Below are 22138 nucleotides of genomic sequence, written 5' to 3'. Positions count from 1 at the left end.
ATTAGAGGTATAACGTGCCATAAGATAATATAATAATTTCACAACACGGAGAAAGAGCAGCAGCTGCTGGGCCTTCTTTACCATGGCTATGGTGTCATGGGTCCAGGTGAAATTGGCGGAGCCTTGATCTGTCAGAAAATCAGTGAGACACTGAGACACATCTTCTAGAAACACTTAATGACGACAGACGTGAGGACTATAGGTCAGTAGTCACTGGGGTGTCCACGCCAGTGTTTGGGGGGATGGGAAAATGGTGGCGGCTTTCAGACATGTGAGAACGGTGGCACGAGTCAGGGAGATGCTGCACAGCCTGGTGAGGATCCCTGCCAGTTGGCCCGTGCAGGCCTTGACCGCAGCTGCTGGGACACTGTCGGGACCGGCAGCTCTCCTGGGGTTCACTGCTCTCAGTGACCTCCTGACCTCATGCTCTTGCAGGGAGAATGAGGGGGAGGTGTGGAGCAGGGGGAGTGGTCTAGGGTGTGGTCTCAAACTAAGCAAAAAAGGAATTGAGCTTCTTGATGCATGCCCAATCATCCAGGTAAGTAAATCCCCAAAAGTTGATTCTGTTGATCTGGACGTTTTCAGTGGGAGAAACATTTCGTCACTCATCCAAGTAACTCCATTTGCATTTGATCCAATGCAAATGTCCTGTTTATAAGTTTGGGGAAACCTGCAGTCAGCTGAGACTGAAGAAGTCACCTGGATGAAGAACGAAATATTTCTCTCACTGAAGATGTGCAGATGAACAAAATCAGGTTTGGGGGAATTGAGCTCCTCTTTGAGTTTGAGGCTGCTGTTGGGGTTGGGGGCTCTGGCCTTTGTAGTTGGTGAGGGCTTGGTGGGGGTTGAGAAAACCCTCTATCCTCTTCCTGTCGGCCTCCTTGGCCTGTTTGAGGCTCTCCCCAGGTTTGCTCTGGCAGTGCTGTGCAGAGAACTGTCCCTCAGCCTGAGTTACGAGTTGTGATCAGAGGATGATAATAATAATAATAATAATAATAATAATAATAGTCAAAGGAGCTTGCAAAGAAAAGCGTCTGGACTTCTATAAGTTGCTTGAAGACGTTTCACCTCTCATCCGAGAAGCTTCTTCAGTTCTAAGGTCAAATGGTGGAGAGTCCCAGATATAAACCTAGTGGGAGTTTCCCCCCACAGAGGGACAAAAGGACCCCTGATGATCCTCTAATCGCCTGAGCCAAGGTGTGAAACTGGGCGTGGGTCCTAATCAGCCAGAGTTTCGGGTGAGCTCATTGTGAAACCTGGCCCCACCTTATCATGCGAATTCCTGAGGTCATGATAAGGTGGGGCCAGGTTTCACAATGAGCTCACCCGAAACTCTGGCTGATTGGGACCCACGCCCAGTTTCACACCTTGGCTCAGGTGATTAGAGGATCATCAGGGGGTCCTTTTGTCCCTCTGTGGGGGGAAACTCCCACTAGGTTTATATCTGGGACTCTCCACCATTTGACCTTAGAACTGAAGAAGCTTCTCGGATGAGAGGTGAAACGTCTTCAAGCAACTTATAGAAGTCCAGACGCTTTTCTTTGCAAGCTCCTTTGACTACGATGACCTGGATGACTGAGAACCTTCACAGACAATAATAATAATAATATTGCATTTTATTTATAGGCACCTTTAAAGACCTCGAAGGTTTCCCTACATTAGTGCTACAAAATAAAAACATAAGGTAAACAAATCTAAGAATAAGTATGGAAGTATAAAAGCTAAACAAGGTAAAATGGACTAAGACTGAGTCATGATGAAGGGAATGCAATTCTGAACAGATGGTTTTAAGACGTGATTTAAAAGTGGTGAGAGAGTTGGTGGTCTGAAGATCTGCTGGAAGTGCATCCAAAGTCTCGGGCAGAACAACTAAAGGCTCTGAGTCGTGTGGTAGCCAGGCGAGCACGTGGAACAGACAGAAGGGAAGCTGAAGAAGAGCGGAGTGTACGAGGGGGCGAGTACATATGAAGATCAGATAAATATGGAGGAACGAGGTTATGAAGCAGGATAATGTTGCACCGCAGGGGTTTGGTATGTGGTTTTAAAGGTGGGCAGCACCGCTCTCTCTCAAAACACTTCCTACTGGTTACAGTGAGTGCTGCTAGCCTGTCCTGCTGCCTCCAGTGCTTTATTTACCTGACCCGATGAAGCCGTTAGGGGAGGGCAGGAGGGGCAGGTGGACTGGGTCGGGCCTACTCCCTGTGTTACAAAAGTATCCAAATGTTAATCACATATAAACAAAAACACCATGTCATGATGAATTGGATTACATGGACGCTTTAACGGTTTTATAGGCTGATCGTACAAAGCCATGCTTCACTTCAGTACACTAGAGCGCCCCCTTGTGGTGGACCTGCTAACTTCTTATCTGCTAAGGGGAGCTGGAACACCATTATGTTTAAACTTATACCTGAACATGTTTAGATTATTAAAGCTAAAAGTATATGCCACTATACATTATAATTTATGGATGGATGGCTGAACTGTGCTGGACTCCCATGCTTCTGAAGATTAAATGTATTTATTTATTTTTACTTTTCTATTTATTTGATTTTAATCAGGTCATTTAACTTAACTTGTTATAACTTCTTCTCGTTGTGTTGCGTTTCTTCATGGTGAGTGACAATAAAGAACCCTGAACATTGTTCTTTATTGCATCCTCTTTTTTAAGTCTGCTGTTTCTGATGCTCCTCGGAAAGTTTCCAAAACCTACAAACAGCAGCGGATAACACAGCTCACCTGTGCTGAGTCACACAGCTATGCTGAGCTGATGGACACAGCGAGAGCCTAAGATTTGTTAGTTTCCTCCTGCACTGATTTTAACGGTGCGTCTTCAGAGCATCAGGTGCACCTTCTTGTCCGCCACAGGTGAGAAACTGAAGAAAATACAGGAACCACGGCGCTTCAACAGTCATTCGCTGTTCTTCACCTTCTGCTTCTCGCATGCAGAGAATGAGAAACGCACATCTGTACCTCAGGTGTGGCTCAAAGTTTCAGGACATTACAGACAGGAAACACCACCAACTACATGCAGCTCTACTGCACTCACACTTGAGGACTGCAGAGCAACCGCTGCAACACCTGTGACAGGTGTTCAGTCTTTACGTTACAGTCTTGTCAACACAAAGTTCTTTATTTGGAGCACATTTCTACAAGAAAGATAAGCTATCCTGTTTTTCAGACCATAAGGCGCACCAGATTAAAAGGCGCATTAAGCAAAACCAAACAGTCAGATAAATCGAACTTTACTCATCTCATTCTTCTCGCTTCCTGCACTTCTGTACCATTGATTCATTAATGTTGAATTCTCTCGCAGCTGCTCTGTTCACATGTTCTACTGAGTGACTGAGTTTGAAATCCACTTTGTAAGCATGTCTCTTAACAGGAGCTATTTTGGGGTCCTTATACGCACACAATATGGTAATATTACGTTGAAGCACGGTACGTGTTACTCTGCGAGGCTCCTGACTATGGCAGCCGTAAGCTCCAACAATCCACCAAGTGGCTTCGTAGCTGACCAAAGTTGTACTAAAACATTTTGATGTAATTTTTGAGCGCCATGTAGCACATAATATAGGTTCAAGGTCCGTAAACACAACCAGAATTAATACATTAGGCTAGGCAGCGCCTGTATCACCTACGACAACTGAGGAAGTTCAGGGTCTCTCCAAAGATCCTCAGGATTTTCTATACAGGCGCTGTGGAGAGCATCCTCACACAGAACATGACATCGTGGTTTGGGAACAGCTGTGTGAAGGACCAAAAAGCTCTCCAGAGAGTGATCCGTACAGCAGAACGCTGCTGCAGGATTGCTCTCCCCCCGCTTCAGGACACCTACACCAGGAGATGCCGGACTAGAGCAGCGCAGATACTGAAGGACCCGTCCCATCCTGGCAACAAACTGTTCCAGCTTCTGCAATCTGGTAGAAGGTTCCGCATCATCCGGGCAAGGACAGAGAGACTCAAGAGGAGCTTCTATCCCCAAGCCATCCGTGCCCTAAACACACACACCCGCCCTCTCACATCATCAGAGGCCCAGGCTCTTCCAGCAGCCACTAGGCCCCAGGCTCTTCCAGCAGCCACTAGGCCCAGGATCCTCCAGCAGCCACTGGGCCCAGGCTCTTCCAGCAGCCACTGGGCCCAGGATCCTCCAGCAGCCACTGGGCCCAGGCTCTTCCAGCAGCCACTAGGCCCCAGGCTCTTCCAGCAGCCACTAGGCCCAGGACCCTCCTGCTCCACCAGGCCCAGGATCCCCCAGTAGCCACTGGGCCCAGGCTCTTCCAGCAGCCACTAGGCCCAGGATCCTCCAGCAGCCACCAGGCCCAGGCTCCTGCAGCAGCCACTAGGCCCAGGCTCTTCCAGCAGCCACTAGGCCCAGGATCCTCCTGCTCCACCAGGCCCAGGATCCTCCAGCAGCCACTGGGCCCAGGCTCCTCTAGCAAGGCACCAAGAAGTAAATCAACAGTGATTTCAACGGGCCATCACAAGGAAATACCAATCTCATCATTTTCAAAATGCCGCCTAAAAAAGCAAACCCAGCAGTTGAAGAGGAGTTGGAGGAGATTAGGAAATCGCTTAATTTCATGTCTGATGAACTGAGCAAAGTGGCTAAACAACAAGGTATGCTACATGACCTAATGGATGAAATAAAACAACTAAAAAACCTCATAAAGGACAAGGACAAGAAAATAGACGACTTGGAATGGCGAATCGAGGACCTTGAACAATACACAAGAATGGATGATTTAGTCATAAGTGGACTGGAGACGCAACACCGAACCTACGCCAGAGTAACAGCTGGTGGAGGTAAAGACGGTGAAGATGCCCCGGTAGAGGAGCTGCAAACGCTTGAACAGCAAGTGATAAAATTCCTTCAAACGAAGAATGTAAGCAGAGACATCATATTGCAGCATGCCACACGCTCCCCAGAAAAGACAGTAAAACAAAGCCATCAATCATTCTTCGGTTTGTGAGTCACAAAACAAAGATTGAGTTACTGAAACAGGGTAAGAAGCTAAAAGGGACTGGTGTGTATTTAAATGAACATTTAACGAAAAAGACTGCTGAAATTGCAAGACAGGCACGCAGCCTGAGAAAACAAAATAAGATACAAGCGACATGGACGAGGAACTGCAACGTAATGATAAGACTAAATGGCAATCCCAAAGAAGCGAAAGTTGTGATGATAAGAGAACTCAAAGACTTAGAGCAATATAAATAATCAGGAATCTGCTATGGAATCTATTGGAAAAGTGACGATTGGATAATGAACAATGGGTATGGAAAGTGTTTCTGGCCTTACGGCTCAAAAACAATGGAAACAACAACAACAAAAACAAAAACACATAAATGACAAGTTTGGACACAGATTATAGGTTTCCATTCAGAGATATTGAAGAGAAAGAATTTGATTATGAAAAGGACTGTCAAGGTGGTTAATTTGCCACACTCTGAGAAAACAAACTTCAAAACGTTTAACTATGCAGAGCACAACATGCATGACCCTGAAAGTAACATTGACCCAGATACCCACTTCTACAATAACACCAATAATACTTGTGAGTACTATACAGATGACCAATTCAATGTGAATATTAAAATGGCAAATGCATTGTCGGTCATACATTTCAATAGTAGAAGCCTGTATAAAAAATTTTCTAAAATTACAGAATGTTTAAGTAAGTTAAAAAAGTTTAATATAATTGCAATATCAGAAACATGGCTCAATAATGAGAAAGTTAGTGAAATGGGACTGGAAGGATATGAATTATTTACAATGAACAGGGTGAATAAAAAAGGAGGCGGTGTTGCTTTATATGTAGATAAAGTTTTGAAATGTAGTCTGATTGAATGCATGTCAAGCACCATAGATAACGTATTGGAATGTGTCACTATTGAAATTCATGTTGAAAAAGCTAACAATATAATTATAAGTTGCATCTATAGGACACCAGGTTCATGCCTTGAGATATTCAATGAAAAACTTGCTGCTATGTTTAGCAACCTAAATGATAAAAAAGTGCAAATAATTTGTGGTGATTTTAATATAGATTTGCTAAACCCAAATGGACATCAGAAAACAACAGATTTCATCAATACAATGTATAGTAACTCCCTTTCCCCTGTAATTATAAAACCAAGTAGAATAACAACTGATACAGCTACATTGATAGATAATATATTCACAAATAAAATTGACCATGAAATAGTAGGTGGACTTCTTATAACTGATATAAGCGATCATCTTCCTGTTTTTGCAATTTTTCAAAATTATTTTGGGATTAAAACTAAACAAAAGAATCAAATATTTGATATGATACGACATAGAGCAACAAGAGCCATTGCTGCCCTCCAGGTGGACTTAAAGGAACACAATTGGAATGAGGATTTTGCAAATGAAGATTCAAATAGTGCATATGATGCATTCTTATCAACAGTAATTTCACTATATGAAAAACATTGTCCTTTAATGAAGATCACTAGAAAGCATCACAGATCCAATAAGCCATGGATCACAAAGGGGATAGAAGATGCATGTAAAAAGAAAAATAATCTATATAAGAGATTCATAAAACAGAGGACAAAAGATGCTGAAATAAAGTACAAGTTATATAAAAATAGATTAGTAAATATTATAAGAACAAGTAAGAAAGAATATTACCACAAATTATTGGAGCAAAGTAGTAACACACAAGAAACATGGAGGATATTAAACAGTCTAATCAAAAAGGGCTCAAAAAATAAGAATTATCCAGATTATTTTAAAAAAGATAAAGATATTGTGCTTGATAAAACTAAAGACATTGCAAATGAATTTAATGATTTCTTTGTAAATGTTGGCTTTAATTTAGCAAAAGAAATTCCAGAGTCAAGAAATAATAACAACCTAAATAAACATATTACTCAGAATGTGTCCTCCATGTTTATTGGTGCTGCAACTCATAGAGAAATAATTAACATTGTGAAGACATTTAAAAATAAAAAGTCCACTGACTGTTTTGGTATTGACATGATATTAGTTAAAAGTATTATAGAATATATAGTGCAACCTTTCACATACATTTGTAATCTGTCCTTTCAAACTGGTGTGTTTCCCTCACAAATGAAAATAGCAAAAGTTATTCCAATCCATAAAAACGGAGAGAGATGTCAGTTTACCAATTATAGGCCAATATCACTGCTCCCACAGTTCTCAAAAATTTTAGAGAAGTTATTTGTTAATAGACTTGATAAATATATTGAGAAGCATAATCTCCTAAGTGATAACCAATATGGCTTTAGAGTGAAAAGGTCCACTTCGATGGCAGTGATGGAACTTGTTGAAGGGATATCTAATGCTATAGATAATAAGGAATATACTGTTGGTATTTTTATAGACTTAAAAAAGGCATTTGATACAACTGATCATTCTATATTAATGAATAAACTAGAGAGATATGGCATAAGAGGGATAGCATACAAGTGGATGAAAAGTTACCTGGATGAAAGATATCAATATGTCGAATTCAATAATGTAAAATCTAAGCAGTTGAAGGTAACTTGTGGTGTTCCTCAGGGCTCTGTGCTGGGCCCTAAATTATTCATATTATATATAAATGGTATATGTAGTGTTTCCAAACTGTTAAAATGTGTATTGTTTGCTGATGATACCACTCTGTACTGCTCAGGTAAAAACCTAGAACAGCTTCTGACTACAGCGGAAAAGGAGTTAAATATATTAAAAAACTGGTTTGATGTAAATAAGTTATCATTAAATATAAAGAAAACAAAATTGATTATTTTTGGCACTAGACAAATGAAAAATGTATCTAAAATAAGGGTTAATGGAATTGAAATTGAAAGAGTGTACGTAAATAAATTTCTTGGAGTGATAATCGATGATAAGCTGAGTTGGAAGTCTCATATAAACCATGTGAAAACAAAAATGTCAAAAACCATTGCTATCCTCTATAAAACAAAGCATGTCCTGAACAAAAAATCATTATACACACTTTATTGTTCTCTGTTGCTTCCATATATGACTTACTGTCTGGAGATATGGGGTAATGCATATAAAACGAACACTCTTCATATTTTCAAGTTACAAAAAAAGAGCTATAAGAATTATAAACCAATCAAACTATATAGAACCAACTAACATTGTGTTTATTAATCTGAATACCCTGAAATTTTATGATTTAGTTGAATATAAAATGGCACAGATAATGTATAAAGCACAAAATAACTTGCTTTGCCGCAGTACTCAGAAGCTGTTCAAAGTCAGAGAGAGTCAATATGACTTAAGGGGAACAGATTTCTTTAAGGAAAACAAGATGAGGACAAATATAAAGCAGAGATGTGTTTCTGTTAGAGGATTTAACCTGTGGAATAGTTGTGACAGTGATTTAAAAAGGTGTGGTTCATTTTCCTTGTTTAAAAATATGTTTAAAAATAGAGTATTAGAAAAATATATAAATCAAGAATGAAAAGAGCAAAAAACAAAACAAAAAACCTCTTGATTCTTTTGCTTTGATGTAGTTACTTATCTAAGGTGGAAAGTTTTTTTTTCTTGTTTGTTTGTTTTGCTTTGTTTTATTATTTGCTTCGAGCCCTGTGTACAGGAGCTGCATGCAAAAATATCTTTTATTAAAGGGTTGGCGTAATAAGCAAATGCTTCAGCCAATACCTTTTGATTAGCCTTGTCTCATGCTTTCTTGCTTTGTGGTAGATCTTTGTTCTGTTTTCACTGAGATATTTGAATGCTAATCAATAAAAATCAAATCAAATCAAAAACATCATCTATAATTGACTGAGACAGGACTCTCTTCCAGACACTAAACCAAGGTACAATGTACATTTCAATTCCTTTCATTTTAACCCTTGTATGGTGTTCGGGTCTGTGAGACCCGTGTTCAGTTTTTTTCAAAAGAAAAATTAAACAATTAATTATTTTTTCACGTGTAAATGTGTTGTGTCTTTCCACTCACTCTACTTGATTATAACTGATTTATTTATAACATTTTATATAAAAGAAAAACGAGAAGCACATTAATTCATAAATGTGATCTAACAAAGGTAAAGGGAAAAAATTAACCATGTTTACTGTGCATATGTCTTGTAATTGGGATGAAGTAAACATCTGTTGAGTAATTTAACATAAAATTGTTTGATAGTGTTAATTTGGAAAGCCAAAACTCTAGCGGGTCCACCAGACCCATGAACACTGGCTGAGTAACAAAAATACGAACACCACACAAGGGTTAAATATGTTTATATTGTCCATCCTGTAAAATAGTCAGATGTCTGTTCATATTAATGTACAGAATTCACCTGCTTGCTGCTACTACTGCACATTCACCCAGAGTGTGTGTGTGTGTGTGTGTGTGTGTGTGTGTGTAACGCGCGGCGGACACTAAAGCGGTGGCGCCAGAATGTCACGCTAAAAAGAAAGATTCTTTAAAATACAAGGGGGAGCAAGCGAGTCAGATACCACGGGCACAGAGAGTAAGCAGGTCTGATCAGGAACAGTTTATTACTGGGCCAGAGAGCACAAATAAAAACACCCTTAAAATGTACGTAATAAAATGTTTGCTCTCTACTAAAAACAATTCTAAAACCCGTAAAACTACCATTTTCTACATTCACTAAACCCCCCCCCCCCCCTGCTATAATTAGGCCACATGTTCATTATGGGTCCATCAGCAGGCCAGGAATTCCTCCTTTAGAGCAGAGTCCACGCCAGCCCCGTCTTCAGCAGACAAGAAAGAGCCTCCCATCTTCTTGTCCTTCCGCTGGCCCATCACTTCCCAGTCCGGCTTGCGTTCTGCACCCGAATCCATGATGCGACCACCGCCACAGCTCCCCTTGTGTCGGTGTCCTGTAACATAACAAATAGGGGCCAGAACAATGGTCCCAGAAGCGGCCCTGGCTCATGGCCATGGTGACCCTCTCCCAATCCAGCTGCACCCAGTAAACAACAGTAGAGACCCTACTCACAAATGCAGGCAGAGGTAAACCTCTGCCCTGCTGCCAATCACACGCGTTGTCTCTTACTGTTGCCGTTCCATGAGGTCAGGACTTGGTCGCCGCATCACACTGGCCATCTTGCATTAACCTTCCAGTCTGGGGCCTCTCTCTTCAGTGCTCAGCTAGCCTGTTTTTAAAAGGTCTTTACACAGCTGATAGGCCACCTCTGGACACACCCCTGCCTCAGCAGGTGGTCCCTATCAGCTAATTTGTCCCATGTGCAGCCAGTCCACAGTGGATAAAAACCATGTCACATAAAACACTAAAAACCATGCAATAGAAACAGAATAAAACCATGCAAATAAAACAACACTCATAAATAAACACTAAAAATCAGAATAAAAACAATATACAAGATAAATACAAATTTCCACTGTGTGACATGTGTATGTATGTATGTATGTATGTACACACATATATACACACACACATACATATACATATATACACACACACATACATATACATATATACACACACACATACATATACATATATACACACACACATACATATACATATATACACACACACATCCAATAAAAAAGGTTTATCACTGATTGAAATTCATTCAGAAATGTTTAACGAATGAGCTGTCACAACTTTCAAGTACAAAGTTGTTATGAAGTCTGTCACATTCCCCCCTTTTTCTTTTTTATCCTTTATTTATTTATCCTTCTTATTTCATTGTACTGTATATTGTTACTCTTATTTGCCTTGTATGTCTACTGTACAAACTGAACTGGAATGACTGACTGTTCGCTTTATCATTTCAATAAAGTTTGGGAAAAAAAACCTCTTCGGCCGCTCGCTTTTGCCGTATTTTGCGGCAAAATTATCCACATCCACCGCCGCGCTATGAATTGTGGGATATATGGGACCACGAAGCGTGCACCGGACCACGCTTGATATTTGGGGAAATCGACGGCGCATTTGGAGTATGCATTTGAATCACACTTAGAATTGGGACAGCCGTCGTCGCGTGGCGGTGACGTAACCGCACTTAAAATGCGTACTTCAAGCGTGCAGACTCTTAATTGGGACACAGCCTGTGTGTCTCTGTGTCCCAGGCAATCACATATCAGGTGATGTTGTTTTATTCTCACCTGTGTGCAGCTGCAGTTCCGGTTCAGATTACTGTGACCCCTCTCACACCTGTGAGAATTTCACTCTTCGGAGCAGAATCGCGTTATTTAAGCTGGTTTAATGTCTATAAAGAGAGCCGGAACTTCATCGCCGTCATCGCGTGCGACCTGAGACGAGAACGCGACACTTTCTCTCCTCCGTCTGGATGCAACGGATTGCCATGGTAACGGCAGCTTCCTCCCGGCATGCAGCAGCCTGCGCCCCCCTCCCTCCCTGTTAGAGCGGCGCAGGGTGGAGCAGCAGACGGACCGACAGCAGCAGCAGCAGCAGCAGCAGCAGGAGGTAAGAGCCGGACAACGCCCGTCCTCCTTCTCTTCACCCTCTTCATCCTCCTCCTCGGAGATTCTCGGAGCAGCTGCGGCGGGTTTGCGGTGACCGGATCAGTCCGCAGGCTGCTGTTAGGCCCGGAGCTAACACGGAGGAGGAGGAAGAGCGGGCTCGGGTGTAGCTGCGCTGACACATTCAGACTTTTATGATTGTATTTCTGCATTATCATCATCATCATGGTGATTCACCGTGCCTGAGCATGCTCACTGACTCCTCTTCATCACCTCTCCTCTCTGTGTCCTCCCCTCCTCTGTAGGAGTGAAGATGGATGGAGACTCCGCCCCCCTCACAGATGGCCCCGCCTATGAAACGCAGAAGATGGAAGGTTGGTAACAATAATTACTGACATTTTTATTTATTTATTTAACCTTTATTTAACCAGGAATGTCCCGTTGAGATCAAAGACCTCTTTTTCAAGGGAGTCCTGGCCAAGAGGCAGCACATTTCAAGACAAATACATACGAACAAACAAAGTTAAAATTACACAAAACAATTACACATTATTGAGGCAGCCTGTAGGCCTTTGAGTTTAGTTTTAAAAACATTTAAAGACAACAATTCAATTTGATCGATAACTAAAGGTGTTACGAGAAACTGATTACTTGACTGAGCTTTAATCCTAACCCTACTCCCAACTTATTTTGCTCCACCCCTCCACTCTGATTGGATGGCTGTTAACTGGAGCCGGAGAAGAAAGCGACTCTTGCTCCACATAAGATGAACATGAAAAAAACCTGACGAGCAGCAACTTTTACCAAAGTCAGAGAGTCAGCGATCGACGAATTCTGGCTGTTCTTTGATTATTAGTCCACATTAAGATATTTTTTTAATCCTCCCACAGAAAAAGCCGCTGTGAAGGCAACTTCTGAAGAATCAATGAAGGTAAATCTGTACACTTACTGATCGGAATCAATAATCAGCTGTTCCCAGAGGCTGGCGCCATGCACGAGGCCAACACGATGATGGGAAATGTTCACGAACTGGAAGATTTTTCCCAAATTCACAGCTTTCAGACCTCGCTCCTTTTCACCATGGTAACCGACATTGTGTTTCAGGCCTCCAGGACAGCAGGAGGCGCCAGAGCAGCCAAGATGATCTCAGCCAAGAGCACAGGTACACTGACCCAGTATAACCAGTCACACCAGTTTAACCCATCAGAGCCACTAACCCGTGTCTGTCTGTCTGTCAGAGTCCGTGGACGGCGTCAGCAGTCCAGGAAGTCGTTCTCCCGCCAGCCGATCGTCCACGCCTAACAGAGAGGTGAAGAAGGTGAGAACACCTGAGATAGGTGCTGAAGTATTCATACGCTTTACTGCAGTCAAACCAGCAGTACAGCAGTGTATAGATACTCTGACAGAGGGTTACTGGTTCAGCAGGGTCGTTCTGTCTGCAGTCACTATGTTGTTCCAGAGCACGCATGTTACTGAAATGATCCGTACACAGTGTTGGGGAGTAACGGAATAGATGTACCGCCGTTACGTATTTAAAATACAAAATAATCAAATCAAATCAAATTCAAATTTTATTTGTCACGTACACAGTCATACACAGTACGATATGTAGTGAAATGCTTGGACAACTGCTCGTGACCTAAAGAGAACAAAAAAGGAAAAGGCTATGAATAAGATAGGAAATAAATATGAAAAATTAAAAAGGGTAAATTTAACTAGGAAGGAATAAAATATAAATTAAGGTTAAAAATGAAATAACTGTACAACACAAATTAGAATGAAGGGTAAATTTAACTGGGAAGAATAAGATAAATATATAAATTAAAGTTGAAAATAAAATAACTGTACAACAAAATACACAATACACAATATAGAACTATATAAGAATGTATGAAGGAATCTAAATATAAATAAATATATACACAATAACAGCAGCTGTACAAGTATTAACCGGAAATGAAGAATATAGTGACCAGTGTTGTGCAAAACCAAAGTCCAGAAAGTCCAGTGTGTGTGTGTAAGAACCATATGTGTGGGTCAGTACTGTGTGGTGGTGTGATTGAGAGACCGTATCGCCTGCGGGAAGAAGCTCCTCCTCAGTCTCTCTGTGTTGGTCTTCAGGGAGCGGAATCGCTTTCCTGACCTCAACAGAGAGAACAGTCTGTTGTTGGGATGGCTGAGGTCACCGCCTGCTGTAGATTGAGTGCAGGTCAGGGAGCTCGGAGCGGATGGTGCGCTCAGCTGACCGCACAACCCTCTGTAGAGCTCGTCTGTCCTGCATGGTGCTGTTCCCGAACCAGGTTAAGATGTTTCCCGCCAGGATGCTCTCTATGGTGCACGAGTAAAAGTTCCTGAGCACCTTGGAGGGCAGTTGGAAGTCTCTCAAGCGTCTGAGGTGGTAGAGACGCTGTCGGGCCTTTTTCACCACGGTGTTGATGTGACAGGACCATGACAGGTCCTGCGTGATGTGAACTCCGAGGTATTTGAAGCTGTCCACTCTCTCCACTGGGCACTCGTTGATGACGGGGGTCTGGTAGTTCCTCTCCTGCTTAGTGCTGAAGTCCACTATCAGCTCCTTTGTCTTACTGACGTTTAGAAGGAGGTTGTTCCTCTGGCACCAGTTCTCCAGATTCCTAATCTCCTTCAGGTAGGCCGTCTCGTTGTTATCAGAGATCAGGCCCACCACGACGGTGTCGTCAGCAAACTTGATGATGGTGGTGGAGCTGGTAGTGGCCACACAGTCATATGTGTACAAAGAGTACAGCAGGGGGCTCAGAACACACCCCTGGGGGGCTCCAGTGCTGAGAGTGGTGGAGGCTGAGACATGTCCGCCCATCCTTACTGCCTGTGGTCTGCCAGTTAGGAAGTTGGAGATCCACTGACACATAGATGAGCTGAGTCCCAGATGCTCCAGCTTGGTGGTGAGTGTGGAGGGAATTATGGTGTTAAATGCAGAGCTGTAGTCTATGAAGAGCATTTTAACATAATTCCCCCTTCTAGTGTCCAAGTGAGTGAGTGATGTGTGGAGGAGATGAGAGATGGCATCGTCTGTGGAACGATTTGGACGGTAAGCGAACTGTAGTGGGTCCAGTGTGTCTGGTAGTGAAGAAATGATGAAGTCTCTGACCAGGCGTTCAAAACACTTCATCACTACTGAGGTGAGGGCTACAGGGCGATAGTCATTGAGAGAAGCAGGGTGGGGTTTCTTCGGGACAGGAACAATGATGGACTCCTTGAAGCATGTGGGGATCACCGACTGAGATAAAGAGATGTTGAATATCTCAGTGAACACAGGAGCTAGCTGGTATGCGCAGTCTCTGAGGATACGACCTGGGATGCCGTCTGGTCCTGCTGCTTTCCTGGTGTTCACTCTCTTGAAGGCTCTCCTTACTTCATGCTCGGAGATGACGAGCACGTTTCCGGTGCTGGCAGTATCTTCCTGTCTGCAGCCGTTAGCGCCGCTAACACTAGCATTGTTGGAGACCTTAGCTGCAGCCTCGAAGCGAGCATAGAAAGTGTTCAGCTCGTCTGCCAGAGTCACGGCCGCGTTCGTCATACCAGTTGTTGGTGCTTTATAGTCCGTTATTGTCCTTAGTCCCCGCCACAGGCTCCTAGAGTCACTCTGTTGGAGTTGTGACTCTAGTTTCCTCCCGTAGCGCTGCTTCGCCTCTTTCACCGCCCTCCGCACGTTATATGACGCGGCTTTGTACGGGTCCATGTCCCCCGTCATGAGTCCCGTGTTGTAGGCAGCGGTGCGGGATCTCAGAGCGTCGCGGATGGTTTTATCCACCCACGGCTTCTGGTTGGGAAACGTTGTGATAGTCTTTGTCTCCACGGTATCATCCGCTAGTTTCCCGATGAATCCCACAACGCTTCCGTAAACACGTTGACGTCATCGTCGGAGCTGTTTCTGAACATGCCCCAGTCTGCGTCATCGAGTGCGTCCTGTAACGCGGCCACCGATTGATCCGTCCAGCGCGCGACCTTCCTCTGAACCGGAACTTCCTGTTTCAGCCTTTGTTTGTATTTTGGGATGAGGAAGATGGCGGCGTGATCAGATTTGCCAAACGGGGGGCGGGATTGTGCCTTGTAGCCGTCCTTGACCGTAGTGTAGCAGTGGTCCAGTGTCCTTTCACCCCTGGTGGGGCAGGTGATGTGTTGATAAAAGTTCGGCGCTGCGCGTTTGAGGTTGGCGCTATTAAAGTCCCCCGTCACAATAAGCGCAGCGTCCCGGTGTTGTGTCTGGTGCTGTGTGAGTGCCTCATGCAGCTCGCATAAGGCGGTGACCGTGTCCGCTTGTGGTGGAATATAAACGGCACTTACAATGACCGATGTAAATTCCCGAGGTAGATAAAAAGGACGACACATGATGGACAGTAGTTCCAGATTTGGTGTGCAGGAGCGTGTGAGAGGAACAACGTTCGCACTGTTGCACCAGTTGTTGTTCACCATTAAACACACGCCGCCTCCCCTTGACTTCCCCGAGTCCCGTGTCCTGTCCATGCGGTGAACCGAGAAGAACTCGGCCGGCTGGATGGCGTGGTCCGGCACCGCTGGGTTCAGCCATGTCTCGGTGAAGCAGAGGAGATTGCAGTCCCGAATGTCTCTCTGGAACTTTATCCTGGCCCTGAGGTCGTCAAGCTTGTTCTCCAGTGACTGGACGTTGGCGAGCAGGATGCTAGGCAGAGGTGTGCGGTGTGCACGAGCTCTCAGCCTGTTCCTGACGCCGGCTCGCTTCCCTCTAGGCCGCCGCCGCTTCCCTTTGTTCTCCCTCGAGATCTCACTCGGCCAGCTCGGATCCGGAGTTAAAAACTTCGAATTGTGAGTACATTGTGTACCAATAGAAACAAGAGTGTCACTGTCATACCTAATGTACCCAATGGTGATGATTTTGCCGATTTAGAAACGCTGAAAACTAACTTAAAAAACAAAGACAAAGAAAAAGTGGTCGGAGCAGTCGTGACGGCAGCCGACCTCACCGGCGCCATCTTTATAAGTAACTATGAGTAACTGTATTCCGTTACAGTTACCGTTTAAAAAGGTGGTATTTAGAGTACAGTTACTTTGTTGAAATAAATTGATTACACGGCGGTACTTTCCTGTTTCATATTGTGGCGGGTCGGGACTGTTTCGGTTTTGTTGGACAGCTACGTTCTGTTGTTCCAGGCGGCAGCGTTACGGTTGCCATGGTTACAGGGTGACGCGCTCTCTTTGTGACTGTGTTTCCTGGGTGAGAGAGCGCCTTTTTTTGTTGTTGTTGTTGTGCTAAGCTAAAAGGTAGAGTGTTACAGACATAGCCCTAAAGAATGTAGCCTCATGGGCAGTGTAGTCCGTGCTGCAGGGAGAATGGACTGCCATACACGTTATGTGTCTGTGAGCGCGAGGAGGGAGAAAAAGGAGAGTCGAAAAGCAGGAGTTATCGTCAAGCAGAAACGGGAGCTGGAAGCATGTAAATATAATAATAACCACTGCAGCCAAGAAGAGTGCCTGACAAGCCCAGTTGTAAGTAAGCTATTACGACTCGACTGTACGCTGTGTTCGTGTTTTCATCCGAAACAATAAGTTCTGTTGGAGCAGCCTTTCAACGCCTCTCTCTGTCTCTCTCTCTCTCGCAAGCAAAGTTGACCCAGACAACAAAGTAAAGCTAGTTTTCAGCTACGAGCCCAACAGGGAACCTGACGTATTAGCCAGAGGTCCCTTTACTACGGTTCAGACCCGCGGAACTTCAGTAATAGTAATAAATCACATTCATGTAGTTGTAAAAGCATGATAATATATTAAGTAATCCGAAGTATTCAGAATACGTTACTCTCATTGAGTAACGTAACGGAATACGTTACAAAATACATTTTGGGGCATGTATTCTGTAATCTGTAGTGGAATACATTTTAAAAGTAACCTTCCCAACACTGTCCGTACATAATGTGTGTAGTTCTGTGTGATTTACACAGCATTAAGTAAAACTGCAGGTCTTCATTTTCACTGATGAGCGCATCACCTCACAATTAATGTAACGACTGTTTGGACTGCCTGTGCGCGATGCATCCTATCACTGCAGTGTCATCTGCAAACTTTAGAATAGAATAGAATTCAATACAATAATACATACAGAGAAAAACCCAACAATCATATGACCCCCTATGAGCAGCACTTTGGCGACAGTGGGAAGGAAAAACTCCCTTTGAACAGGAAGAAACCTCCGGCAGAACCAGGCTCAGGGAGGGGCGGGGCCAGGGTGATATGGTACCACAAGGTCATTAAGATAAGATGGGGCCTGATTATTTAAGACCTTGTATGTGAGGAGCAGGATTTTAAGAGCCAATAACAGAAGGACTGGTTCTGACAGTGTCTGTAACTGGTACCGGTGGTTAAAATGGTTCTGCCATTCTGCAGGTGGCGGTGGTCCGAACCCCCCCCAGGTCTCCTGGCTGTGCTCGTGGACGGACGCCCCCCCTCCCCTCTCATCCAATGCCCGACCTCAGCAATGTGAAGTCAAAGGTTGGGTCCACGGAGAACCTGAAACACTCACCTGGAGGGGGCAAGGTAACGTACATCCGTCCACCTGCTGTGCAGAGCTGACTCTCAGGTAGATCCTGACACTCACCTGTCTGTCTGTAGGTTCAGATCATCAACAAGAAGCTGGATCTCAGTAATGTGACGTCAAAGTGCGGCTCCAAAGACAACATCCACCACAAACCAGGTAACGTTCCACACCACAATCACATATCTCGAGATTAAGTGGAGAGCTGATCAATAAAAAGTAGCACAGACGAGTAGTACCGGCTGATCTCTTCGCTCTACTCCTCAGGTGGAGGGAAGGTGGAGATCAAGTCAGAGAAGGTGGAGTTTAAGACCGTTCAGTCCAAAGTCGGCTCTCTGGAGAACGTCACTCATGTGCCGGGAGGAGGGAAGAAGAAGGTACGCACTAACATCCACCTCCTCATGGGGGTCGGAGGAGCAGAGTCAGCACTCCCAACTCCTCTGTTACACCGCAGTGTCATAGAAACTTCAAACAACGTCCTGCACGCAGAAGACCTGCTGTCTCCTCCGTAAATGGAGACGTCTTCGGCCCTGCTCACGCAGGTCACCGGTGTCACGTGACCTAATTTGTCCTTTGCTGTAAACTCTGTCCGCTTACAGTGGAAGCATAATTTCTTTTGTCCTTTTATTTGGCGCTTTACACACCCAGCTCAGGAGCAGCACATTTTTGTCATGTGACCTGATTCCCAGTCATGTGACACCTGCGTGTGTGTTTGCAGATCGAGACTCAGAAGCTGAGCTTCAGAGAGAGCGCCAAAGCTCGAACCGACCACGGTGCTGAAATCATCATCCAGGCTGACTCCTCCCCTTGTCATCTTAGCAACACTTCCTCCCATGGAAGTCTTAATGCAACTGAAACTCCACCCCTCGACACCCTGGCCGATGAGGTAAGAAGTCCGGGGAAGAAAAAAAAAAAATTAAAAAAAAAAAAAAATCACAAAGTAAAAACATAACATATGCTAACACACCACTTCCTCTTTCCGTAAGGTGTCCGCCTCTCTCGCCAAACAAGGCCTGTGATTGGACAAACCCTGTGCCTACAGACCCTGCCCCCCCTGCTGTCACCAAGGAAACGGCCTAATGGAAGAAAAAAAAATCATCATACATGTTACACAAAGCTACCGAGGATTGGAGAGATTTTATGAATCAGAAATCACCCAGAGTTCACCCAGGGTCACATGATCAGCCTCACTTATATTTGTTATCTCCACTGCGAATCAACTTTAAGCTGAGCAGTGACAAATGAATGAATAAATATGATAAATGTTTAACCTTAAGAGTTCCTGTGGTAAGCTGATCAGCTCAGCGTTTAAAAACCTGATCAAAGACCCAACGGCGTTAAATGCGATTAAACACACACAGACTCCACAAACCTGTGATGCGTAAATGCCCACAGCGCCCCCCCCATACCCGGAGCCCGCTCTTTAATCTGACCTTTGAAGAAAATTTGAGCTCGTTTTGAATTTGGCGACAGACGCACGGCCGTGAACGTGTCCCAGTTAGTCCACCGCACGATATCCTCGTGTCGGTGTTGTTCCCACATCATCATAATAAATGTTGTTCCAGGTTCAACATTGCAAGTGACCAATCACATTGTTGTGACGTCATACTTTTGCGACTTCGGAAAAAAACACCTTAAAAATATAATCTACTTGTGAGAAACCGCCTTTGTCCGACAATACAGCAATTTGAATTCTTTGCATTTCAGGATACTGTTTTTAATAAACTGTAAGCATTATACAGATTGTCCTTGCAACATTGTAATTTCATAAATTAATAAATCGCTTGGCTTGCAAAAGTATGACGTCACAACAATGTGATTGGTCACTTGCAATGTTGAACCTGGAACAACATTTATTATGATGATGTGGGAACAACACCGACACGAGGATATCAGATCATCCTTAGTCCGCCTGCGCTGTGCAGAAGTTTCGTTTTGAGCACTGAGTCGATGAAAAAGCATCTGAAGCTTGAACTCGCCATTATTTTAACATCTGTCTTGAGCACTTCCTGGAGGAAACAGGAAGTGTGAGAACGGTGGGAAAAAGTGAAACATTAAGTCACGTGACTCTGGAAACAGGAAGAGTGTTATTAGCGTTGTTCATAAAATGTGTCCAATCATCGAGCCTCTATCTCTCTGATGTCATCTTTCTACCAATCATATCTCTTTTGTGTTTTTGCTGACGTGCTGTACCAACCCCTCACCACCACCATCATTAAAAAAAATACCCAGAATGCCGTTTGATACCAGGTGCCAAAACATTTGTGTCTCTCTGCCTGTTGGCTGTTCAAGTGCTTTGTACCAATAAAGTTTCTCTTGAATCTGACAAGTTTTTCATCACTGCAGAGAAACGCCATGACACCAGCCTCATAACCGCTGTCAACAACATAAAAAGGAAGCAGTTTTATCAGATTTATGTGCTTCTTCCACTTATCCGGGGACGGGTCGCCTAAACAGAGAAGTCCAGACCTCCCTCTCCCCAGTCACCTTGTCGTTCCCAGGGTTAGAAAGATATCATGTCTCCAGCGTGTCCTGGGTCTTCCCCGGGGACTTCTCCCAGTGGGACATGCCTGGAACACCTCACCCAGGAGGCATCCTTGTCAGATGCCCAAACCACCCCAACTGGCTCCTTTCGAGCAGGCTAAGCTCCTCACCTGATCTCTAAGGGAGGCCAGCCCCCTTTCAGAGGAAGCGCATTGTATCCGCTCACTCTACACCATGAAGGACAGGTACAGCATCCAGATCACTAATCCGTCTGCCGATCTCCCCTAAGCAAGACCCAGTGATGAAACCAAACCAGAAAAACGCCATTCTGAATACTACATCAGGCGCAATGGTTAGCACTGTTGTGAGGTTCCTAGTTTGTATCCCAGCTCGAGCATGTTCTCTGGGTTCCTCTCACAGTCCAAACACCTGCTTGTCTGTTAGACCTGTGACAGACAGGAGTACAGCTGGGATAGGCTCCACCCCCCCATGCCCTTTGTCTGGATGGACAGATGATGTAAACAGTTCATGGTAGGCCAGAGTGAGGTTTTTAGGTTGACTATTATGAGATATGCACAATCGCGGCAAAATCAGTTTAAAATTTTAGCTTGGAGCCGCAGTTAGCAGCTATCTGCAGCCTTTTATTGCCTCGCCCCCTATCACAGCTGGAATAGGCTCCAGCACCCCCGCAACCCTGAAAAGGATAAGCAGAAGCGAATGGATGGATGTTATGGGATGTCTTTCAATATGAAACTGGCTGCAATTAGTCCACATCAGCTCAAAACCACAAGAATCATCACCTGTACAAACCAGTGTCACGGCAAAACATGTAATAGCCTTGCCAGTCCACTGTGTGCAGTTCACACTTTGGTTCTCCAAAACTTGAAACGGACACGCCTGCAGAAGTAGCATTACCAGATAGAAAATATAGTTAAATCCATGAAGACAGTGGCAAAACAATAACCAAAAACGCACATACCGGTAGGTCCACGGTCCTTAAATGCTGGAAACGATCTAGCTGTATTTTCATGTAAATGCATTAATGTCTATTTAAACACACACTCGTGATTAGCTTCATTTTGGCCTGAAATTAAAATCTCCCTCTGCTGCACGCATGTCCTCAGGCAAAGCATGAAACGTGATATCATGTTCCCATCTAACACCTGTTCATGTTACCTGTGGTGACTCACCTGAGCCCTAATCCAGGAAGCAGATTCATTAAAACAGAGTTTAAAAACAAACTCTGCTGGTCTCAGTTCAGCAACCAGAGTCGTAGGTTCACCCTGAGTGACAGACCGCCATCATCAGTGGAGCTCAGATACCAGGATACTGTTGTGATCGCAGAATGAATAAGTTTGATTCAAATCCGTCTATGGTCACCTTCAAGATCAGATGAAGCTGAATCCTGACCTTTGACCTTAAATCTAACAATCTGATCAGGTCATTGACGGCAACAGACTCAACATCTGTTCAAGACAGCTGAACAGCCTCGTGGCAAATGCTACGCTAATGTTTCTACTGTCATCTAATGCCAGCTTCACTCACAGAGCAGTTAAAGGTCAGAGGTCAGCCACAGTTTCACATCGATAAACCTATAGTGTGAAGAGAAATGTTTTTGGTTACAAACGTGAAGAAGAGTTCACCGATCTGAGTCATTACCTGTTACCATGGTAATATTAGCAAA

General features: G+C 44.1%; 1 protein-coding gene across 4 annotated transcripts; it reads left to right on the top strand.

Moving 5' to 3' along the window:
* Positions 1-1546: 1546 nt before the first annotated feature.
* On the top strand, positions 1547-22085 carry maptb (microtubule-associated protein tau b). Of its 4 annotated transcripts, none has more exons than XM_080905917.1 (10): positions 1547-11433; positions 11735-11803; positions 12320-12360; positions 12534-12591; positions 12668-12747; positions 17823-17972; positions 18048-18129; positions 18238-18347; positions 18689-18856; positions 18957-22085. In XM_080905917.1, the coding sequence occupies exons 1-10, from the start codon at positions 11337-11339 to the stop codon at positions 18987-18989; spliced, it is 888 nt and encodes a 295-aa protein (XP_080762043.1). In that variant the 5' UTR covers positions 1547-11336; the 3' UTR covers positions 18990-22085. The 4 variants fall into 4 exon arrangements, with proteins under 4 accessions (XP_080762043.1, XP_080762044.1, XP_080762045.1 ...); XM_080905918.1 differs by having other exon boundaries at positions 1548-11433; positions 11738-11803; XM_080905919.1 differs by lacking the exon at positions 12320-12360 and having other exon boundaries at positions 11362-11433; positions 11738-11803.
* Positions 22086-22138: the final 53 nt, after the last annotated feature.

This window comes from Rhamphochromis sp. 'chilingali' (assembly GCF_963969265.1).
Source record: "Rhamphochromis sp. 'chilingali' genome assembly, chromosome: 15".
NCBI classification, from domain to species: domain Eukaryota; kingdom Metazoa; phylum Chordata; class Actinopteri; order Cichliformes; family Cichlidae; genus Rhamphochromis; species Rhamphochromis sp. 'chilingali'.
Note: the sequence above shows the minus strand (reverse complement) of the source record. Positions and strands in the feature narration are given on the sequence as shown.